The 24,046-nt window shown below is 35.7% G+C and overlaps 1 protein-coding gene across 1 annotated transcript in view; it reads left to right on the top strand.

The window, feature by feature from the left end:
* The window catches only part of LOC129224238 (phosphatidylinositol 4,5-bisphosphate 3-kinase catalytic subunit delta isoform-like), a 154,717-nt gene that overhangs the window by 124,859 nt on the left and 5,812 nt on the right, over positions 1 to 24,046 (top strand). The window contains exons 16-18 of the mRNA XM_054858664.1: positions 12,905 to 12,983; positions 18,794 to 18,967; positions 22,913 to 23,030. Coding sequence (XP_054714639.1) covers positions 12,905 to 12,983; positions 18,794 to 18,967; positions 22,913 to 23,030 — 371 coding nt within the window. The remainder of the gene's footprint in view (positions 1 to 12,904; positions 12,984 to 18,793; positions 18,968 to 22,912; positions 23,031 to 24,046) is intronic.

Here is a 24,046-nt window from a genome sequence, read left to right as displayed (position 1 = left end):
TCATGAAGCTTGCTTTAAAACTTCTACAGAATTAAAAGTTAAATGAATGTACTTTGCTCTACCCGAACAGTGCGTAATGTTTTGCAAAAGAATTCCTATGTTACATATTCTAAATTACGGTCACGTGCACCATTTACAAAGGTTCAAAGTAAGCTTTGATTGGAATTCGCCATAAGACACTTTTTTGGGGGGTTTTGATGGAAATATGGCGCATTTTCTAATGACAAAAACTTTTATTTGCACGGACCAGATGATTTTCACCATTATTGGCATGATTACAAAACGAAACTTTTTTTTTTTTTCACACGACAATTCGGAGGCGGCTTTGTGATGAGTGTGGGCACGTTTTGCAGCTTATGGAGCGCCACCAATAGGGAAGTTTTCGATTTTTCAATTTTATTTTTATATGATAGCGTAACATGTATGAACATCATAGGTAGAAAAAATTTTGCGGTACGATAAGTAGTTTTTTTTAAATTAATTTTTGAAGTTTAAGCGGTTGTGACGTCAAATGGCACAGGAAGTGACGTCATGCGCTCTTCTGCCGCGGGAGAAGTCGAAGGACGTGCAGTTGCCTTAGAAGACGAAACGTAAGGCTTAACTCCTCGCGTTTCTGGAACATTATACCTCTCATCCTGTCGGAAATATTCGAATACCATCATTGATGTTACTTGATTATTAGATTGTGCTCTAACGAATCCGGCCTCCATAGCGTGTTTAAAAAGATTATTGAATTTCTAAAAAATAATAATATCAGCGCAAAAATGTCCGTAGCGAAAACAAGGGATCTTCGGCGGAAGGCTGCCCATTAGTGCCCTGTGACGTAAGCTCGTGACGTTTCAGAAGAGCGCACTTTAGCGCATGGATTTTTAAAAATTCATTAAAAACCAATCACAGTATTTTAAAATTCGGCGATGAATTTTTTAGTTTTGATTGTCAATTAACAATATCCAGTAGTCAAAATATGAACATTTAATAGGTTGCAACTTCCCTATTGTATCTAACCGAGATCCCTTGAATTCAGAATCATACGTTGATGTACTCGCTGAAAGTTTATTACCTGTAGCTCCCCTTATCACTGGTGGTAATTATTTGTTCCACCAAGACAGTGCAAGTTGCCATGCGTCTTGAGGATTACATTCACGGTATGAGGCCAATTCAGAGAAAATTCTGGACTGGCCAGCAAGAAGTTTTTATTTAAACCCCATAGAGAATCGGTGGGGCATTTTGACTAGAAAAGTCTCTAAGAATGGGACACAATATGCAAATTAAGACGAACGAACGTCATCCATTTAATAGGGAAGTTGCAACCCATTAAATGTTCCTATTTTGACTATTGGATATTGTTACTTGACCCTCAAAACTAAAAAAATCACTATCGCCGAATTTTAAAACACCGTGATTGATTTTTAATGAATTTTTTAAAAACCTCGCGCTAAAATGCGCTCTTCTGGAACGTCACGAGCTTGCGTCACAGGGCACTAATGGGCAGCCTTCCGCTGAAGATCCCTTGTTTTCGCTACGGACATTTTGAGCGAGCTGATATTTTTATTTTTTTGGAATTCAATAATCCTTTTGAACACACTATGGAGGCCGGATTCGTTAAAGCACAATCTAATAAATAATCTTCCTCAAGTAACATCAATGGTGGTATTCGAATATTTCCGAGAGGATGAGAGGTTTAATGTTCCAGAAACGCGAGGAGTTAAATGCGAGGAGGTAAGCCTTACGTTTCGTCTTCGAAGCTAACTGCACTTCCTATCGGCTTCTCCTTGTCAGCTAAGCGCGGCGGAAGAGCGCATGACGTCACTTCCTGTGCCATTTGATGTCACAATAGCTTGAACTTTAAAAATTAATTTAAAAAAACTACTTATCGTATCGCAAAATTTATTTTCATTTATGATGTTCATACATGTTACTCTATCATATAAAAATAAAATTGAAAAATCGAAAACTTCCCCTTTAAAAAGCTTTAGCTGAACTCTCTGAGTCAACGACTGGACGATTGATGAAGGGTAGTTGGAAAAAAAAAGTGATTTTGTCGAATATTATTTTTTTTTCGGGACATATCTGTTAATGTCCTTATAACTTTTTCCATGTTTCACCTAATGCATTTGTGTTAATTTGTTATTTAACAATTATATTGCAATTTAATTTCGTACTAATTGGTTTCTAATGTTTCCTATTTACAAGTGTCAAATTACGTTTGATTTTGTTTGCAGTTGATGATTATTTTCATACATAACACTCATTTTTCAACGTGTTCTCATAATTTTTTTCATGGCCGTAGTTCTAGGAAAGAGACTTCGTGCAATTTGCAAAATCATTTACTTAAAATTGCGTAATCACGTCTGTTAATTTCATTTAGCTGCCACATCATTTTAATTACCCATTTTATTGTTTAATCCACCCTGTACACAAATGTTAGTTTATATATTACATAACAGGTTGGCTTATTCGAAAGTGTTATATTTATTACTAGTGGTACCCGCACGGCTTTGCCCGTAATATAAAAATTAAAAGGTTTTTTGGTTCGCCTGTATATTTACAAATAATGTATGGTGAATTTTCTCGCCAATTGGCTTGTACCCATGTTACGGTTCCACGTTATGATAATTTCGTATCTCGCCAATTGGCTTGTGCCCATGTTACGGTTCCACGTTATGATAATTTTGTAACTTACTCGTCCATCATTTTGTTCTTAAAATTGGAATAGAAAAAGAACCACATCGAATTTTCGAAAAATCACTTCGAGGTGCACACCCCCATGCTACAAACTAACTTTGTGCCAAATTTCATGAAAAGCGGCCAAACGATCTAGGCGCTATGCGCGTCACAGTGATCCAGACAGAGATACTTTCAACTTTATTATTAGTAAAGCTTATTACAGTCAAACTTTGTTTAAACGTATTTCAAAGACTGACGTGAACAAAAAAAAGTGTATGAAGGAAAGCGACGTATAATCAAAACCTTAACTTTGATTTTTAAGGGTTAACCGCACTTGTGTAAATGTATGCTAACATTAGTTTCAAAGCCCTAAAAAATGTCAGTTTATGTTTTAGTTATGTTCATGTCAACCAATAGGAGAACAGTACGGCTTCCTGTGATGCGCGCTCTACCGTGGAAAGTGGTCCCACTCACATTAAAACATGGCACGGTAGAAGAAAACGAAATACAGTTTTGAAATAGGCATACCTATTTTACTTATGATAACTTACGATGTTTAAACGAAAAGCGGAAAGGCTAATTTTCGTAAGTCAGTCAACAATATTACTTGCTTATACAAGCAGAGATAATACCACATGGCGGAAGATGCAGAATTAATGTCAATGTGAAGAAATGAACATTGGAAACTTGTTTAAAATCTTACCAAAAATTTATTGGTCCATAGAAACTAAAATAAATAAACTAACAAAATAAGTTAATGAAAATAAACCCTGACCATAAGCGGAGGAGGAGTTCGCAACTCCCAACACTTACCGGACCTAACACACAAGAGGCTGACGAACACAAAAGAGAACTAGACGTTAAATCTCGGTTATCACAAATTTGCCATTTCAACTGCGCTTGCGCGCGTACTTAGCTTTTTGGGCTTTCTGTTTTAAGATTTCGTGTTCTTGTTTATTTTTAGGCTGAGCGAGAGTCCCACCAAATTAATGAATGCGATTAGAATATTTTCACAGTGATTTCGTGATATATTATATGAAACTACGGATATGAATAACTGATAATCTTAAGAGAAAAATGACACTTCAATATTTATTAGTTTGGAAATATTTATTTAACATCAATGTAAAACACGTTGTGTACTTCAAAAATGATTGCAATATTAGAACAGAAATCCGCTTTTTGCGGATACTTTACATTAGGCGTAAATAACTTAGTGTTATACATTTTTATTTAGGTTGAGAGTTCGGTTTTGTAGTTGAAGTGATGCTGCAATTGTAGTACGCTCTTCTGAGGTTAAAAATGGTCCTGAGAAAGGACATACAAATCAGACACCGAATCTATTAATAATTAAGACGCAAAATTCATTCTTTACCGATGCCAAAAAATTAATCAGAGAAAACTTTGTGATTTCTAATTTTTATCTGTTGCCATCTCATATTTATTACCAAATTTAAAATGTTTGTAATTAATTTTAGCAAGATTTTTGAAATCAGCTAAGTCCGCGTGCAAGCGCAGTTGAAATGACAAATTTGTGATAACCGGGATTTAACGTCGAGTTAAAAGAGAGAGAACGATTAGAATCGTTCACTATTTATACTTGCCTCATTTCCATATGATTGGGCATCAAAGGATGACAGCATAAAACTGAAACTTTACACGTGCGGAAAGAGTTGAGAAGCTAATCTAATTTGAATAAAGTCGATTTTACATTACATTACGTTAGGAGTGAGAACGCGGTTAAAATATCGTTTACCGATGCCTATCAAAAAACACTCAACAATCTAGCTCAGCAGTTTAGTTAAAATTTGTTCCACTATGTTATCTGTTTCTCCCATCCGGACTGACCTGTTGCACTTATTAAACCCGTGTGATGTTCAACATATCACCTACCAAATAACAAAATAGTACATAAGTGAGTAAATGCTCATAATCTTACTACTATTATACATGCGGAAGTTTCTCTGTATGGATGCATGGATGTTTGTTACTCTTTCACGCAATAACTACTGAATGGATTTTGATGAAACTTTACAATAATATATATTTATGCATCAGAATAACACATAGGGTAGTGTTCACCCCGTTATGGGGGGGGGGAGGAACCTCCCTAGGGGCGATAAAACCCAATTTTCAAATAAATTCTCTAATATGAGGATGAAAAAATACTTGCACATATTAACATTATATGTCCATCGAAAGCTCTGATTTTTCTGCTGAAGATGGCACCTGTTTGAAATTTCTAAGCAGAGTAAAAAACGAGTTATGAGCTTTTTAGTTCCATGTTCGAAGGCTTTCCTTAACACAAAATAGTATTTAGGGTATCATCTCAACTCCCTTACGATAGCAACAATTGTTGTATTGTTCACTATTTTTGCTTTTCGTCTGAGTGTTCAAGGCTTTTCTTAAGTTAAATTTTAAAGTAAGATTTTTTGCACAAAATAGGCAAATAATACATGGATTTGGCTGATTATTTTCCAGAACGTTTTCCTGATTTATGTTGTGTGATTTTTTGGTTGTCTTCCCAGTTTCGCCGACATTTCATTTACCTCCCCCCCCTCTCCCATGATTTTCAGTTTTCATTACATCTTTTGATATATTAAAAGGGGGAGGCCATTTTAAATGTCGGCGAAACTGGGGAGAAACCATTTTTTGGTAACTATTTGACCTCTCCCTGTGTTGATCATTAACTTGAATCAATTGAAAAAAACTACATCAACGTGAGCAATGCCATGGGTAAAATCTATTGTTAAATATGCTGGTACATAGTGTTGGAAAACGATTTTTTTACTAATAATAAAGCTGAAAGTCAGTACGTCTGGATCTCTGTTACGCGCATAGCGCCTAAACCGTTTGGCCAATTTTCATGAAATTTAGCACAAAATTAGTTCGTAGCATAGGGGGATCGATTTTTCGAAAATTTCATTTTGTACTTTTTCTATTCCAATTTTAAGAACATTTTACCGAGCAAATTATCATAACAAAGACGAACAAATTACCATAACGTGGACGAGCAATATGCGACCATGGGCGAGCAAATTAACACAGCAAATTGGCGAGAAATTCATCATCCATTATTTTTAAATATACTGGCGAACCAACTGACTTTTTAACTTTCTACTACGGGCAAAGCAGTGCAGGTACCGCTAGTCACTAAATAAAGGAAAGAAATGTATCCACTCAGGAGAACTATGTTTATTATCAATCTGGGACCTCATTCCATTTTGGGTGCTTTTGTGCTTTTATATTCATTTTGGTCTTTTTCTTGCAACAATCTTTATGCTGCAATCAAAATTCACACCAGCTAGCTCTAATCTCTACATAGTATAAAATGAAGTCCCCAAAAAGCGTCTGTGTGTTTGAAATCGCAAAACTCGAGAACTACCAAGGCAATTGCGCTGAAATTTTTAGTTTGTTCCTTTAAGTCCTGAAAAGGTCTGCAGACCAGTTCGAATAAAATTCGATGAATAGTTTTTTTTTATTCCAATTTACGTGCAATTTTCACATAAATTCTCAAATATGGGGGTGAATAATTACTTGCACACATTAATATTACATATCGTTAGAAAGGGTAGAATTTTCTGCGTTCTACGCAATTTGTTCCAATGCTCTAACTTTATTACGGTGGGAGTTATTTACTTTTTTAGATCGAATTTTTTTAGGCTTAGCTGAAATTTAGACGCCACTTTCTTCCTTAAATAAATCAATAAAAAGTGAAGGAATTGTCCCACAGCTTTCTTTTTGACGCCATTGGAAAAATCAACCTTTTTTACTCCAGATCTAACTCGACCTATGGTCGAAAAAATAAGCTTTTGTCTCTAAAGGAAAAAAGTTACAAGCCTTTTTAAATCAAGTTTAAGAAATTTCGATTCCATTCAAATCGTGAACCACTTTCTTTCGCATTTTAATTCCTTAAACTTATTTTAATTTGTGTTTCCATGGTTACGCATTTTAAATCCATCTTTCTGGATTTAATTTCTTAAAAGTATTTTAATATCTGTCGTCATTGTTTGGAAGGGAAGTCATGATGAAGTTGTTTTTATTTATTTTTTACGCCTGATTGTTGAATTTACGTCACTTGACACAATTTTTATTTTCAAGGTAGACCGGGCAAAGCCGGGCAACGCAACTAGTCGATGAATAAATAAGTTCTGAAAATTCGGTTTACCTTCCAGCACAGTTTCAATGCAAAAAAGAAAAACAAAAAGCCTGCACTCCTACCTTACGACCAATTTCGCCAGTAAGCCGTTATGTATCGTTCCAATGAAAATTAAGAAATTCCGTAAAAGTCGTTTCTCTGCTAGCGCTGTATCAGTGCAGAAAAAACTACCACTGCTTCTTCCTTGCGACCAGTTTTGTTGGTAAGCCTCTTGATTGTATCTTCCCAATGAAAAATAAATAAATTCGGTAAAAGTTGTTTCTTTATCAGCGCAGAAGAAGCAACCAGTACTTCTTCCTTGGAACGAAGTTAAAATGCAGTAAAACCCCTTTATACGGACTAATAGGGGATCCAGTTTGGGGCGTGCACAGAAATTTTGGAGCCCGTCACAAATGACTTTTACGCCCCCTCCATATTATTTACTTACAAAAATACACTATTGCATTACCCGCCTTTTATTTACACAGTATATACATCTAAATGGATGTCTGGATTAAGCAAAATCCGGTTCAATAGAGTCCAGATTAATGAGGGTTTACTTTAAATAGATTCCGTAAACGTCGTTTCTCTGCCAGCGTGGTATCGACGCAGAAAAAGCAATCGGTGCTTCTTTCTATTTCTACGAACGCAACAAGGGAGTGGCAACACGTCGAACTGGGCACGAGACTCATGCAATCAATCTAACAATGGATTCACTCATCAACCATCGAATCTATGCTATGCTGCATTGGGAGCTCTATCGAATTGTTATCGCATTGTAGTATTTACTCAAAGTTAATTGTTTCTTATGTGTGCTAAATGTTAGTAATAAACGTGTTTCTTGTGCTACCTCGGAATTATCTAATCAATACGCAGAACTCGGACACCTACGTCACAACAACTTTTTACTTGGAACCAATTTAAACTAAATAAATTTCGTAAAGGCTGTTTCTCTGTCAGTGTGGTATCAACGCAGGGAAAGCGACCAGTACTTCTTACTTAGAGCCAATTTATATTAAACTAGCAGTACTCGCACGGCGATGCCCGTGCTAAAAATTTAAAGGAAGTCCGTTGAATAAAAAAAAAAAAATCCACGCCCCCTCCCCCCACACTGATGTGAAATTATCATTTTTTTTAACTAAAATGCGTACACGCCATTTCAAAAAACCCTATTACAGTTTCTTTGGTATTTAAACTACTCGCGAAAACATTATATTTACTGTTGCTTAAAAACTTAAAATAATCCTCCAACTGTATAGTTCATCGCTTAACGCGCCAAGCAATCACGCTACCGTGACCCAGCCTTTTATCGAGTAAAGCGGTTTTTTCTGAAATTTAAAATATTTCGCCATGTAAACAAAAATGACAGCAAATAGCATTTTACAAATGTAAAATAATTCCGCAACTCTATTGTTTATTGTAATGCGACCACGCTACCATAACCTAGCTGTTAGAGGGCGAAGCGAACTCCGACTGATTAGCTATCCTATCTGTCTAACTAAAAAAGAAAAAAAATTCCCGTGTGGTACATTCGAAAATTGTCGTCAAAAAAAAAAAGTAGTATATTTTAATTCGCTAAAACATTAAATTACACATTCAGTTGCTTTAAGACATAAAATAAGCTTTCTAACTGCTGTTTTTGCCTAACTCGCCAAGCGACCACGCTACCGGAACCCAACCCTTTTGCGAGTGAAACGGATGTTTTTTTTTTCTTCAATTAAAAATTTTTCACCAAATAACAGCAGCTTTCAAAAGTAAATAGTTCCGCAAATCTATTGCTTATCATCAAACTCGCCATGTGACCCCGCTACAGTAACCCAGCCGATTAGCGAGTGATACGAACTACGGTAGATTAACAATCAGATCAAAGATAAAAAAATCCCTTGATTAAAAGGAATCCCTGCCCCCCACCCCCAACGTGAAATAATCATTATATTTTTCCAAAATGTGTAAACACCCTTTAAAATCCTAAAAACATTTACTTGCAACTTAAGTATTTTTCCAAATAGACAAAAAAGACCTTAAATTACATTCACAGTAGCTTTCAAATTGTAAAATAATCTCGCAACTCTATTGTTTATCACCAAACTCGCCAAGCGATCGCGCTACACTAACCCACCCAGTTAGCGAGCGAAGCGAATTCCAACCGATTAGCGATCCGATTTTTCAAACGAAAACGTTTAAACGAAATTTCTGTTGCAGAAAAACAAGGTAATTAAAAAAAACAGTACATCTAGGGCAAAAAAGAAATCCTGTACCCCGTAAAATGTTAGACATGTAAGAATTTTTAAAAAATATTCTAACATTGTCGTCATGTTTCCTCCGTGTTTTTTAATTTCTATTTTAATGGAACGTTCGCATTAATTTATGACTCGATAGATTCATTTAGCCAATACTTTTACACGTTAAAATATCATTTAAAGTCTGTTTGGCGAATCACTTTAATTGGGCTTTTCATTTGGCGTACTTTTTTACTTTAAATGGCTTGGTTCAATTATTAGTCTTGTTTCAAGTCTTGTTTCTTGTTCAAAAAAAAAGTGCAAAATTAAGTAGTTTCTACGTAGGTTTAATCAATCATACTAACAGTAAACAAAACAATCGCCACGATTAATAATGTGCGTAACGTAGGAAAAAACCGTGTCTCGATTTTATAAAGGTACCATTTTAAAGAGCATCGACCGCTCTTTAAAATCATCGTCTGGAATAGTTTTAAAAATATTCATTGGAATGGGTCTAATAGCATAAAAAACACCTTTCAAATAAGAGAAATATTCCTCAATATCATACCATTAAAACAAATATATCATTCACATTTAAAAATAACGTTAACAAAACCAGTAAGAGTCAGATTTTTTTTATATATAAAGACTACACATCCATTGAAATCGTACACGAAAACATCTACTTGCGGAAACCTAATCAAAAGGGAAATATATTCTAAATGCCCTGCTACAGGCAAAGCCTCAATGCATTAAATACCGAATGCAAGAAATTTTACTTTTAGATACTTAAGCAAGAAATGGCAACAAATAATACTGTTCAGCTTTTCTTCAAGCTAAAATTAATCTCTTGCAAAAAATGGAGGAAGAAAACTTTTTTTTTTAAATAAATTAATTTTTACTTCAAACGCTTATAACTTTTTTGTAGTCATTTTTCGATGTCTGCGGTTATAGTCCTTACGGATATTTTCGAAATGATTATTTTTTACGGGCTTTCCAACGGTACAAAAACCGAAAAAAATCGGATCATTTTTTGGCATAGACGTAAGTTCAAGTGGACATAAAATTGAGTTTTTAATTAATATCTCCGTTAATTAGCATCCTACGTTGATGAGACTGAAGTATTCGTAACCCTCGTAAAATTTCGATTTTTTAAATACCTGGTTCGAACCTGAACTCGAGCCCATTCTTAAGAATTTCGCATATGAGTGCAGATCATTCCCCATCCCGTTTCACCCCCTTTTAAAATCGAAATTTCGAAAAATCCATTCTTAGCACGCGCTTACGTCATAAAATCAACCTAAGTTCTAAATTTCAGCTTTCTAGCCTCAGTAGGTTTGGCTGTGCGTTGATTGTCAGTCAGGACAAGGTACTTTATATATACAGATAAATTCTGTAAAAGTTGTTTCTCTGACAGTGCAGTATCAGAGCAGAAAAAAAAAAAACAATCAGTAATTTTCACTTGGAACCAATTTGAACTAAATAAATTCCGTAAATCTTGTTTCTCTGTTAGCGTCAAGGCAGTATCCAGAAATTTTTTTCGGAAGGGACCCGGATTTGCACATTGCCCTAACGCACACACATCTATACATACGTGCATAAAAATATTTAACATAAAAGATTATTTTTGTCGCGATTTTAATGATTCCACTGTTGAACTGTTGTTACTTTTTATTTTAATTTTCTTGCTATTTTTCTATTCACTTTGTAGTTGTAAGCATAACAGGAGAGTGTCCCTTCAAGTCGGATGTAGAACACCTATAATTTCAGGGGGTACGGGGGCTTTTCCCCCGGGAAATTTTTTGGAAAATAGATATAAAAATCTGTATTTTGAGGCCTTATATGAGGTAATTGAGACTACAAAAGTATGAAGAAAAACAGGCAAACAAAGTCTTTTAAAAGTTATGCATTCTTTTGCAAATCAAGATCAATCGAAGTAAAAATTGCTTGGTCTATAAATCGTCGACATTAATCGACAGAGAGGAAAAACGAGAGAGGAGAAAAGAGAAGCACATCGTCATTTGCTCACATCGGCTTTTAGGGTTGTTTGTTTTTGATCACTTCCCCAACATCCCCCCCCCCTTTTTTCATCAAATGCCCTACAGCATAAAAATTGTATAAAATGGTTTAAAAGAAATGGTGTAGAGATTCAGAAAATAAAACAGAAAGAGTAATATTCTGGTCATTTGGACAATTCATACTTTATTTTCTTGATAAGAGACAAAATTGAAGAACTTCAAGGAATTTCAAAAACTTAAATAATTTTCAAAGGCTCTAGAACAGCTGAAATTATTTGAAGCACTTTATTTGCACTTTTCAGAAGTTCATTGCAAAGTCTTACAAAATGATTATAACTTTGTAAAACACACCCGTTTTAAGATAAAAATAAATGTCACGAAATATTTTTCAAAGCAAACAATTTTTTTTTTTTCAATATCAAGTAGTGCAGAAAATGAAATAGAGTTGAGTAAGTGTTATTTTTTCTCTCATGCTTAAGATGTTAACAGTATGTAGTAGAAATAAGATAAAAACAAGCCATAACAAAAGAACTTCCCAAATACTGAATTCGATATTAAATTAATGGCAAGACATGAAACATATCAGTCACCAAAATTTATCTTGAAAAATATGCTATAAAAACGCGAGAATCATGATTATTGCATTTTTACTCAGAATGTATCAAGGAGCTGAATTTGGCACATCTTGGTAATCAGATACTAGCCTGATCGGAAACTAGGGGCCCGGCCCTTGGGGAGTCTCCTGCTCAAAACCGGTGCAGTGTAAGTTTTGTGAGAGTTTTAAGGGGAGGAGGGAAGGGGCGTGCACAGGGGGAGGGAGAAGGGACACCTGCTGGCCCAGGCCTGAGCCTGAAGGGGGACCAATATTTTTAAAAATAGGGGTAAACGATATGGAAGGGGTATTCAGTAAGTTACGAAACTGCAGTCGTCGGCTGGAATTGACTGAGCTGGCGGTGTATTCCATGTAATATGGAAGGGGCGTGAAAAATTCATTTGTGATGAGCCCCAAAATTTCTGTGCACACCCCTGGAGGAGGGCAAGTCTGCCAAACTAATAAGGGGACTACCTTGACCCTACACAGCCCTGAATTGAATTGGGAAAGAGAGCAGGAAATTCTAATTATATATGAGGGTCTAAATTTCAAGTATGCTTTGCAGCTAACGAGAACTAGAATTGCTTCTTCTGTATTTCTTCAAATTTTCACTCGTTTAATAGTTACAAAATTAAAAAACTTTGCTATATTCCTTTACTGACATTAGAAATATAAAAAAAAACTTTCTTCTGTTTTACGGTACAAAACATCTCGGGCTTCCTTCGCACCCCCCCCCCCCCCTCTGGATACGGCCCTGGTCAGCGTGGTATCAGCGCAGAAATAACAACCAGTATTTCTTACTTGGAACAATTTTAAAACAAGTAAATTTCGTAAATGTTGTTTCTCTGCCATCGTAGTATCATCGCAGAGAAAGCAATCAGTGCTTCTTTCTTGGAACCAATTTAAACTAAATGAATTCCGTAAATGTTGTTTCTCTGCCAGCATAGTATCATCGCAGACAAAGCAATAAGTGCTTCTTTCTTTTAAACAATTTAAACTAAATGAATTCCGTAAATGTTGTTTCTCTGCCAGCGTAGTATCAACGCAGACAAAGCAATTAGTGCTTCTCTCTTGGAACCAATTTAAACTAAATGAATTCCGTAAATGTTGTTTCTATGCCAGCGTAGTATCAACGCAGACAAAGCAATCAGTGCTTCTTTCTTGGAAACAATTTTGCTGACAACCCTCCATTACGACAAGTGTGGTAATAGAACTTGTTTAAATTCATCTCATGCCTTCTTTTACCCCAACTGACCCTAATCTTTTGTAGATCTTCGACAAGACATGCTTACGCTACAAATGATACGCATAATGGACAGGCTGTGGAAAGATGAAGGCCTTGATCTACGGTAAGAAATTTCATTTACTACAATTGCCTTTCATTCTTGCTTTAAATTCTGACTTTATAATTCGCTTGTCCGATGGAACAGAGTGGAAGACGCAGAGCAGGCTGAATATTCTAGAATAAGCTGAAGCAAAATAGGATTCACCGAAAACGTGCATTTCTATTGGTTGGGAAAATAAAGGTTTTTTTTTTTTTTTTTTTTTTTTTTAGAGGTATAGAACTTTAAGTTGGCAACACTGTTTGATATGTGTGCCATTTTGATAGCTGTCACTTGTTTTATGTTCAGTTCGGGTTGCCATTTCATCATGAACAGACAACAAGGCGGTGCAACATGCCACACAGCGCGTGTCACAATTGATTTATTGAAAGAAACGTTCGGTGAACGAATAATTTCGCGTAATGGACCCGTGAATTGGCCTGCAAGATCATGCGATTTAACACCGCTGGACCACTTTTTGTGGGGCTATGTGGCGTCTCTGGTCTGCACCGATAAGCCACAGACGATTGACGCCTTGGATCGCCACCTTATTACTGACATACGGCCTCTATTGCTGCAAAAAGTGAGAAAGCTGGACTTTCCAACTGGACTTTCTCCGAGCCAGCCGAGGTGGCCATATGCCAGAAATCATCTTTAAATAAAAATGGCAAAGAATCATCTTTCGAATAAAGCAACATTCATGGCAATTAACAACATTTAACTGTGTTTTATTTGAACCTAAAGTTCTCTACCTCTAAAAAAACACCCTTTATCTGTATCAAAAACACAAGATGAGTTAATAGACACTGTTTCTTTATAAGAGTTCAATGTGGACAAGTGGTTAGGGCATCTGTCTTTTATCCAGACTACACGGCACTATTCTGTGAATAAGAACTTACCATTTCTCCCACGCAGTATAGTAATCCTAAGGCATTCACTAAAAATTAGTAAGTTTTTGGTGAAAAATAGCTATTTTAAAATGAGCTGTTGTAATAAATTTGCAAATTTTAAACTCGATAACTTCTACTCCAAAGAAAATTTTTGAATCAAATGCGCTCTCTTGAGTATAAACTGCTCATTTTTGAACTGTAGGTCGTGGTCTTACGTCAATATAATTTCATCATTTCTTCGTTAAATTGAATTAATGTTTTGCTAGGGGGGTTGGGGGGAGCGGGTAGAGGGGGTCCCTCTGGCTAATAGTAGAATCAGATCATAGTATCTTTCTAATACATTTGATGAGAAATAATTTAATTATTGTAAGAAATATAAAAATTTGTAAATCATCTATTCAAGTCATTCCCCTAGGTTTAACAACATTCAAATGAAAATACATTCAATATCTTCCACGATATGTAGTTGCATAGAATTTAAGTAACTGACTCAAAATATAGTCTAAAACTGCTTTTTTATATCTTCAATTTCAAAAAAATGCCAGGAGGTAGCCCTCCGACACCCCTATTTTTGATTGAATATTATCTTTACAATTAAATTTATATTGCTAGTACTAAGGTCTAGTAATATGACTATCCCTGCTAAACCAGAACATATAAGACAATGTTTCTTTTGAATGAAAAACGACATTATCTTGGAATTCGCAACTCCAACGAACTATAGGGGGCACTGCAGTCACTGTTTAATGGCGGAATTGAAAACTAAAACAAACGCATGTGGTAGCGAAGAAAATGCTAAAAGTGTTGTGATTTTTGTTCGTATGTATGATTTTTTCGCTTTATTCGTTTGAAAAGATTTTTCAAAGTCTTGTGGATATTCTGACCCATATAGAAAGAGATTAGAAACCAAAAAGTATTACGAAAGTAAACAATTAATGTAGAACACACAGTAAGTTGTTCTGAAGCAGCCATTTTCACGATGTTGAATTCGGAATTCATAAATTTTTGGTTCGCTTCGAACGGCATTTTCATTTTGTACCGTTTTTTCTATACATTAGTACATAGTAAGTTCAGTTTCGTGACATTTCCAGCATTTGTTGACATTTTTGTCACATAGTGCACATACGTGGCAGACTGTCAAGAGTAACGTTTAACACTAGATAATTTATTTCTATGACTATATGATTGGATATCCAAAGAAATCATGCATTTAATTCATTCGTCATGGAAATAATTTACCTGATATGCGAAATCTTGTCAAGATACATTATTCTTTCACATAATTTTAAAACCATAAGCCTATAAACAGATTTTTGGCGAACTTTTATTTTTTATTGTTCAAATTCTTAACGTTCTTTCTGGATTTTTCAATCTGTTCTGCGATAAATATTTTCAAGAAAATTTATTTGCATACTGTCTATTTCAGTAGGATACTGTAGTAACAAAGGTTATTCAAATCATTTATGTGGAATTAGGTTAAGGAAAAGTGTCCAGTCAATGTTGTTAAGTTCGTTTTTTTTTTCATCGAATTGAAAAACTGATATTTATTCAAATTCACTCAGAACAAAATAAATAAAATGTGTACTCACAGTTTATATATGGTGGTAGTTTTCTTTTCAGTTGATTGACCATTATTTCTTTTTACTTATCGAATTCTGTAATCTTACTATCATTTTATTCCACTCATGATAAAAATTAAAAATGGTTTAACTAAAAACGCGAAAACTCGCCAAGGCTACTTTGCTTGCACAATACTAAAACTACTATAACCCTAAACAAATTTGGCGAAACCTTTCAGCTGAGAATAAAAGGAATAAAGTAAATTCTTTCTCGGTTATTCATTTTGTTCTACGATAATATATTCAAGAAAATATTTTGCATACTGTCCATCCCAACTAAATGCTGCTGTAAAATATGATTAGTTAAATTAATTTAAGATTAAAAAAAACTCATATTCTTACAAATTCATACAAAACAATAAAAATTTTTACCTGGTATAACGTTATCCAATTTTGTTAATCCAGAGTTTTCTTGTTTACGCTTCCACCATTTAATACTTTTTTGAAAGAAATAAGAAAAACTAACATTATTTTGAGAAGCTCGAGAATACTACTAAGGGACGAATTAATTTCTGTAGCTGAAAGCAAACTAAGACACATCGATTGCGTTAATAAATACTCAGAACAAACTGCCTGTGTTTACGTCAACAGACACACGTGATGCGCAACGTGGCAATGTTTTAGGTGCAGACGCAGTTTTATAAATCACCGCAAGGTAGCGTATTCGAGCGCTGGAGTTCCGAATAACTTTTCAACTCGGAATAGCGCCCCCTGTCTGCTGTCTAGGTGATGAATCGATAAGGTTGACGATTTTAAGTCACGCGAAAATGAATAAATAAAAAAAAAGATATCTTACCAACATCGCCGCGGGGCCACTGGTTAAAAATAACTCATTGACAAATATTTTTATCGATTCGGAGAAAAATATATGAGCTGCATTTAGGTGGGAGGTGCAAACTGTCAAGCTCTGCGATTCACATATGTTTAGAATCGATATCGAAAATCGTTTTCTGAGTAGAAACTAACGGGAATGGTTTCATTTCTTTCATCATTTCTTACACTCGAATGGCAACTGTTTTGACTCGAATAGATTACCATTGATACGCTTCATAGAACGGGTTAAGTAGATATTCATTGAATTCGATTATAAAGCTGCAGCTATCGATGCAGTGAAATCTTTTTCTTTTTTAGTTCCTTTTACAAAAAAGGAAGTATTGTATTCGCGAAAAAATTTTCACTCTAAAATCGGCCTTAATTTCTATTTTTTCTCACCCCAGAATGAATGTTGAGTTACTTTTTCGACCCGACCACACGTGGATATATGCCTAGGAACCTATAGACACCCGAAATATCCATTTTGACGACCCCCGAGTTAATTACAACGAATTTTCTCGTGATGTCCGTATGTAGGTATGTATGTACGTATGTGCGTATGTATCTCGCATAATTAAAAAAACGGTATGTCCTAGAAAGTTGAAATTTGGTACGTAGACTCTTAGTGGGGTCTAGTTGTGCACCTTCCCTTTTGGTTGCATTCGGATGTTTCTAAGAGGGTCTTTTTTCTCTTTTTGGGGGGAAATCATTGTTAATTTCTATGTAACCTCAAGTTGTGTTATAATTTACCGGACCCTTGGCGATATATCGCCAATCTTTTGGTCGCCAATTTTTTCGCCAACTCGGCGACAAATTTGGCGATTTTTTTCTTTTTTTTTCTTTTTAATTTGGTTTCAATTCGACCACTGTTGGTGATATTTAGAGAGTAAACAATTGAATCACATTAAAATTGCCAGTGATGGGGAAATGATATTAAATTGGAGTAAAAGGAAGTCATGTGATGCACACATCAGCTCGTTTATTTGATGAAATTAAAAGAGGAAAATGTTTTGAAATATTATAGTCTTAAAATAATATTTTTGAATTCATGGGGATAACTTTTGAACTGCAAGCTACAACATAGTATATGCAATAACTCTTCGTTATATCGCAACTGGCTACATTGATCAATCAGACAGATAAAGTTTCTCCTGGGCTTTCTTAATAAATTTTACAAAAAGAGAAAGAAGGTGTTCACTTCTTGAACTCAATGTAGTAAAAGTTTGGTATTCTTAAAATCCAAATTTGAATTATAACTGCAAGTGACCAGTTACATTACATTAAACGAACATTTAGACAAGGTTCAAAAAGAGAACACAAGATGGGCCACTACTGCATTTGCTGTGAAAACATTTTCTGATGCAAGCAGGCGTGCGCGCGATCAAACGAGATAGCGCGCGAAGTTTTTGTGCTGTAGTCTGTGAGAAAAATATATAGAATTTGTTTTGTATGTTGTATTATTCATGAAAAAGTTCAATAAATCTGTTTTCCTTCAAATTGTTTCAAATAATTAGCTTAGCGCAGGGAGTCCATATATAGGCTGTCGACGACGTAGTCAGTGTGTTAAAGCAGCACCCATCATTTAAATAACCTATTGCAATACAAATCAATTACGACTGAAATTAAATTTGATTGATCATGTAGATTTCTTAAACCCTCCCCGAAGCAAAAGTCTGGTTATGGCCCTGTCTTTGTTAAGGAACACGCAGTGGAAGTTTTGATTTGCTTATCGCGTTTATTGCCTTCTTCATTCCCTGCGAATTCCAAGCTTTTGACTCTTCCACCCAGAACCAAAAATGTTGAGGTGCACTGTGCAACGTAAAGCACCCCATGAGAATGTTTCATGATATTTCTTTAGATTTAGATCAGCATATACGAGGCTTGTTTTTAAAGTAAGGTCCGTTTAGAAATAAAAAAAACGAGTATAGATAGAGCAAAGACATTTATTGCACAAAAATCTACCATCCTTACGCTATATTTTGACATTGCTCCAGTGATTTTCCAAGAATTTGTCATAGCGTGGTACAGGTTTTTGTATACCTATTCGTACAAATTTGCCGCCTGTGTAGACGATCATGAGGACTCTTACAGGTCTTTGGCTGGGACGTTTTTGAACATCCTCTGGGTCTGCCCCCACCTCGCTCGCAGCAACTTTCATTTGTTTCGGCATCTAAAGTCTTTCGTAGGTGGTCTGTGGCGCAACAGCAATAATGAGCTCAGAGAACATGTAACCCCATGGTTGAGTACACAGACGGCAGTTTTCTACGAATAGGTATACAAAAACCTGTACCACGCTATGACAAATGCTTGGAAAATCACGGGAGCAGTGTCGAAATGTAGCGTAAGGGTGGTAGATTTTTTTTGCAATAAATGTCTTTGCTCTATTTATACTTGTTTTTTTCTTATTTCAAAACGGACCTTACTTTAAAAACGTCCCTCGTATGTTGCTCACAAAATCTGTTATTTTGAGTAGTTAACGGCAATATGACCCTACAGTTATTTTATTTGTTAACAGCATGATTCCATACCAATGCATGGCAACAGGCAACAAAATGGGTCTGATTGAAGTTGTTCCGGACGCCGACACCATAGCCAACATTCAGAAGGAGAAAGGAATTACTGTGACTTCGGCCTTCAAGAAGGGCTCCATATTGTCTTGGCTAAAAGACCACAATCCAGACGAAAGCAGGTAACTGTTAATTTTTCATCTTGATTTTACATTTTTATTGCAGCATTTGCGTCAAAACTAAAGCGAATGTGGTGTCTGACCACCATTGAGATGGAATGGCTAACATCCGGTTTACAGGCGGAAACGGACGAGTCTATTAGTTTTCAGGGATGTCAGCTCTTGCCATAGAGTAAAGAAATTACATTCAGAGGCACCACTATACTAAGAAATTGAACCCGGAAGTTGCACCGCTGTATCCCAAGATCATTATTTTCTTGAGATACATCTTGATTCAAAACACTCCATTACTGAATCTCAATTGGTTGTTAATTTAAACTTCAACATTCTTGAAAGTTTATGAAGCACATTTTCGAAATTGCATTAAAACATGAATTAAAATGCAAACCAATCCGCCAGCTACTTCATACGGTCCCTTTGCGAGATTGGTAAAAACTATTCTCGCGAAGCGATCATGTTATCGTAACCCCGCTCATCATTGCACCGCTGTATCCCAGATGTCTGTTAACCTCTATTGCAGATGTGTGTTGGCCTCTAAATTAAACAGTCGCATTGAAATTAATGAAGAAAGCGCATCAAGTTTTCTCTTCACCCCCCCCCCCCTTTCTCATTCACGTTAACTCTTCTTAGCTGGACATTTGCCAATTCCATGTCAACCGTGGGCATACAGTGAATGGAAACAAACTTTCAATGTTTCAACTTTGGATCCTTTTGGATGAATTGAGAGACGAAATTTTGTGCCTTTTATCCAAGACTCTCTGAGAGGAACTGGGAATATTTGACTTTGGGACTTTGTTAGCGAATGAAATCCTATTTACAATTACCCTAGGGTGTTTCCTTTAACCCCAGAGACTAGGGATGAATGCAAAGATTGATTTCTTCCCCCATGAGGCTAATGTAAGTAGATAATCACGCTGTATAGGGGAAGGTCGGGTAGTATCGGACACATAAGCCATTTACATCATAACACTTATTGTTTTATTTGTAAAGAATTAGTTTTTACACTGAATTATGGTGTACTAAGTTACGTAATATAAATTGTAAACTTTGATTCAAAAAACATGGAGTCGTATTTTTCTAACAAATTTTTGTCAAACTCTATTTTTGGCTAATTTTAAATTTTGCAGGGTTGTATCGGACAAAACATTAAAATGTTGAAATTAAAACAAATAGTTTAGAAATAACATTCTATAGTGCAAAAAAATGAAACGAACAAAGAAGTTGGTTATTTAAAATAGTATACAAGTCTAAAAATGAAAAAAAGTAATAATTTTTATCAATGTTGGAAAAATATAGCCTATTTTCATTTTATTAAGTACAACTTTTTCAATAGCTTCTTTCATATTTGTTTCATCCCATTTATGTCGTGATTTTTCCATTACAACCTGTTGGACAAAGAAAAATACCGTCAGTATTTTATTTTGGTGCCAGTAACTTTGTCCGATACAACCCGACTGTAAAACTACAGTTGTTTAACCACTACTAGGTTATTACTTAAGCTAGACATTTTTATAGCTCATAATACTTAGATTGATATACTATCAGTCTAAAAGTATAACAATGAAGCAATATAACTTACTCTATGCCTAAATATATGCCCCAGAAGTTAAGTTCGTGCACTGCAACTCTAAACAAACAAACAACTAGCTTTGCACACCAGAACGGTTGATTTGAACCAATATGGCGTCTGTGGCTTTCCTCCCCAATACTGCACACTATGTTGATCCAGTACGTGCTGCCCCTGGCGGCGGAATTAAGAAGCAGCCCTTGTCCGAAACTACCCGCTGTCCGATACTAAACGACCTTCCCCTACAGTCTGTTTGATACAAGTATTCCCTAACTGGATGCCGCAGGAAGATGCCAGGGATGCCGCGAAGTGTCCATGTTATCAATATATAGGCATATAATAGAGATAGGCAAAAGTGCCGTGAGAAAATCCAAATTCTTCATAAGGTGCCGCGGATCATAGAAATTTGGGAACCCCTGGCATAGAAAAGCTTAAGAAGTTCTACACCAACAATACTGAATCTGCAGCCCGCTGAATCCTCTGAATGTAATTTTGAACTCATTTAAAAACAAAGTCATACAGAAAGTTAAACTGTGCACAAAAATTACATAAAATACATACAAAAGTATAAATATATATCAAAATTTAACCTACCAAAAAAATAGGAATAACAAACATGTCAAAAAAAAAAAAAAAAAGTCGAGAAACTTTGACTAAGAAATGAGTAAAATAAGTCAACGTGCTTCACAGTACAAATAAAAGCATTAAGTAGAGTTGGAAACTCAGCAAACTGCTGTTTCGAGGCTATTAAATACAAGTCTCTTCATCAGTGCATAAAAAGATAAAATGGTTCATAAAGTATGAACTGAAAGTCAGATTACCTTTGGTGACGTTACGTTAAGTGAATGAATAAGATTTGAAAACTCGGTTCGGAAATTTTTCGGCATTGAGCGAGGAAAACGCAAATATTAGTATTAGGGGAGGCCGATGATTCGCGGTTTCTCGTGAAAATTTTCAAAACTGAAGTCTTCAAGATGTAAATCTGGACTAGCTTTGGTGACGTTAGGGATACTTTGACTTTCCTACAGAAAACAACATTGAAAATGTTAAAAACGTAATGTTAGGCTTTGTTTGGTAATGATAAGAGAAAGAAGGGTGCGCGGGGATTCTGAGTTCCCTCTCGAAGTATTTTTCTAAACTGAGGCAAATTTCATCCTTTCTTTGGGAGCAAAGAGCTCGCAGGTTCCTTCTCGGAAATGTTAATGCATGTACACATGCGTACTGCACGCCAGGATACAATGCCGACTATCTTATAAAGAAATAACAGGTTTGTTTCAGAAATTTCAAAAGTATTTTTTTTTTTCTGAAAGAGCATATTTAAAAACATAGGATTTGACCATTTTTAAAATTATTTGACAAAGTTTAATATTTTTTAACAATAACTTTAATTGGTGCGCAGATTTAATTTCATTTTTACGCTTCTGCATATGACATCACAAGTGATGAAATGCCATTCACTGATGTCATTAGCACAGAGCGCAATATTTAATTCGTTTCTTTACTGGCTACGATATGGTTGATAGCAAGCATGGAGCACAATATTTAATTCGCTTCTTGATTATCGCAGCCTGGAAGCGTGGTAGACAGCAAGCGTTAGCAATCGGTGCGCCAGTAGAGTAGCGCGCCAAAGTTCATGACTTGTGACGTCATAAAGACCACGCCTTGTTTGAAAAATCGTACGTTTTAAAAAAATTAAAATTTTAAAAATAAAAGTTTTTTCTCGCTCCACATTTTTTTTTTTTTTTTTTTTTTGAGCAATCACGATTGCTTATTGCTTTTATTAGACCGTCCCTGGCGTTTGGTTCCTTTTTCAGCTTGGACCAGGCACACCAGCACCACCGCTCGCCGTCCTCTGCAGGCGGCTGTCCCCCGGTTCTGAGATCCGCTTCTCCTGGTCGGAGGCGTCACACACACGCACGCTCACACACATACAAACACACGACTTCACACACATACACTCACACACTTCTACGGGCATACACACAGGTCTACTCACACACACAAGCCTACACACACACACAAACCTACACACACACACAAACCTACACACACACACAACTATGCACACGTAACCGCCCAGGAGGAGGGGCAGGCTTGAGAGGACAGGAGCCGTTTCTAGAAACAATAACTCCAAGGAGTAGGGTCCTGTCGCAGTTCGTGATTGCGAAAAACATAATTTGAATTCAAAATTTCAGAATTCAATTAATTTTTATTTATTTATTCATTTATTTATTTATTTTTGCTTATTCTATCAACTTGAGTGAAAAAAGCAGTACGTTTGACTGATGGATACAACGCCATTCACTCTCCCTTTTATTATAATCTGTTGAAAAATGTCTTTACTTCATGCTGAATTACATTGCTATTATATTCTCCAACAGCCTGAGCAAAGCTACTGAAGAGTTCACCATGTCTTGTGCGGGATATTGCGTAGCAACTTACGTCCTGGGTATTGCCGATAGACACAGCGACAATATAATGATCAAGAAAAATGGACAGGTACGTTGAATTGCCAGTAATAGACTTTTTAATCCAAAAAACCTTTAACAAAGGAATCGCTGACGTATTGTTACAAATTCTGTAAATTGTAATTATTTTTGTGATGAATTTGTCGTAATCTAGCTAAATTTGGCGTCTATTGAATGATCTTTCATCTAAAATTACTGTAGTAATGTAATCTGTAAATAATTTCTTGTAATGAACATACAGCCCCCGTACATTCGGCTGAAGTATACGGGCCCTTCATTTCTGAATGACAAAATTTGTGAAAGAAAAGAAATAAGATAACGGTATAAGATTTTCGGGAATCTTGTGTAATATTTGAGCGTTTTCTTTCGATGTCTATAAATAGCCGCCCCGCATGATAAAAAGTCAGTCTCGATTGAGAAGTTGTACTGAGAGTGTACTAGCTCTGTTTATTGCGAGGCATTTCGCTGTTCTGTTTTGCGCATTTGAATGTAAATACGTGTGTAATTGTTGAGTTTACGGTGTCGATTGATATTTGCTTAATTGCTGATGATTAATTTAGCAGTTGTTAACGATCTTTGCTGTACATAGTGTAGATAAATCTCCTGTGTTTTCTCAAGAACTGTCTCGTCCTTTCAAGAAAGTTGGAAGTCGCACCGGATCCGTAACAGTATTAAGTGTTTCATATTGAATAGGACTTTTTAAAAAAAAAGGACACTTCTACAGTATCCGCCACTAATAAAATCACTGGATTATAAAATCAGTCGCTTTTTAAAATCAAATCTGTACGAACAGAATCATTGCAATACCAAAACAAGTTAAAACCATCCTTTAATAAAATCACCATCGCCGTTTTATAAGATCAAAAGTTTGGACATCGTATGCAAAAGTTGATGAAGAAGCTCCAAGAAGTGAAGGAATTGGTCGTGGCCTCTTCAATGGATGTGAGAAAAGCGCTTGATGATATACGATGCTCTTTAGAGCAAAGAAGAAAATATAATGTTGTACGTTACAAAACATTTAGTAAATTCTCAAACGATATTGAATTT

The sequence above is a fragment of the Uloborus diversus genome, chromosome 6, assembly GCF_026930045.1.
Source record: "Uloborus diversus isolate 005 chromosome 6, Udiv.v.3.1, whole genome shotgun sequence".
NCBI lineage: Eukaryota > Metazoa > Arthropoda > Arachnida > Araneae > Uloboridae > Uloborus > Uloborus diversus.
Note: the sequence above shows the minus strand (reverse complement) of the source record. Positions and strands in the feature narration are given on the sequence as shown.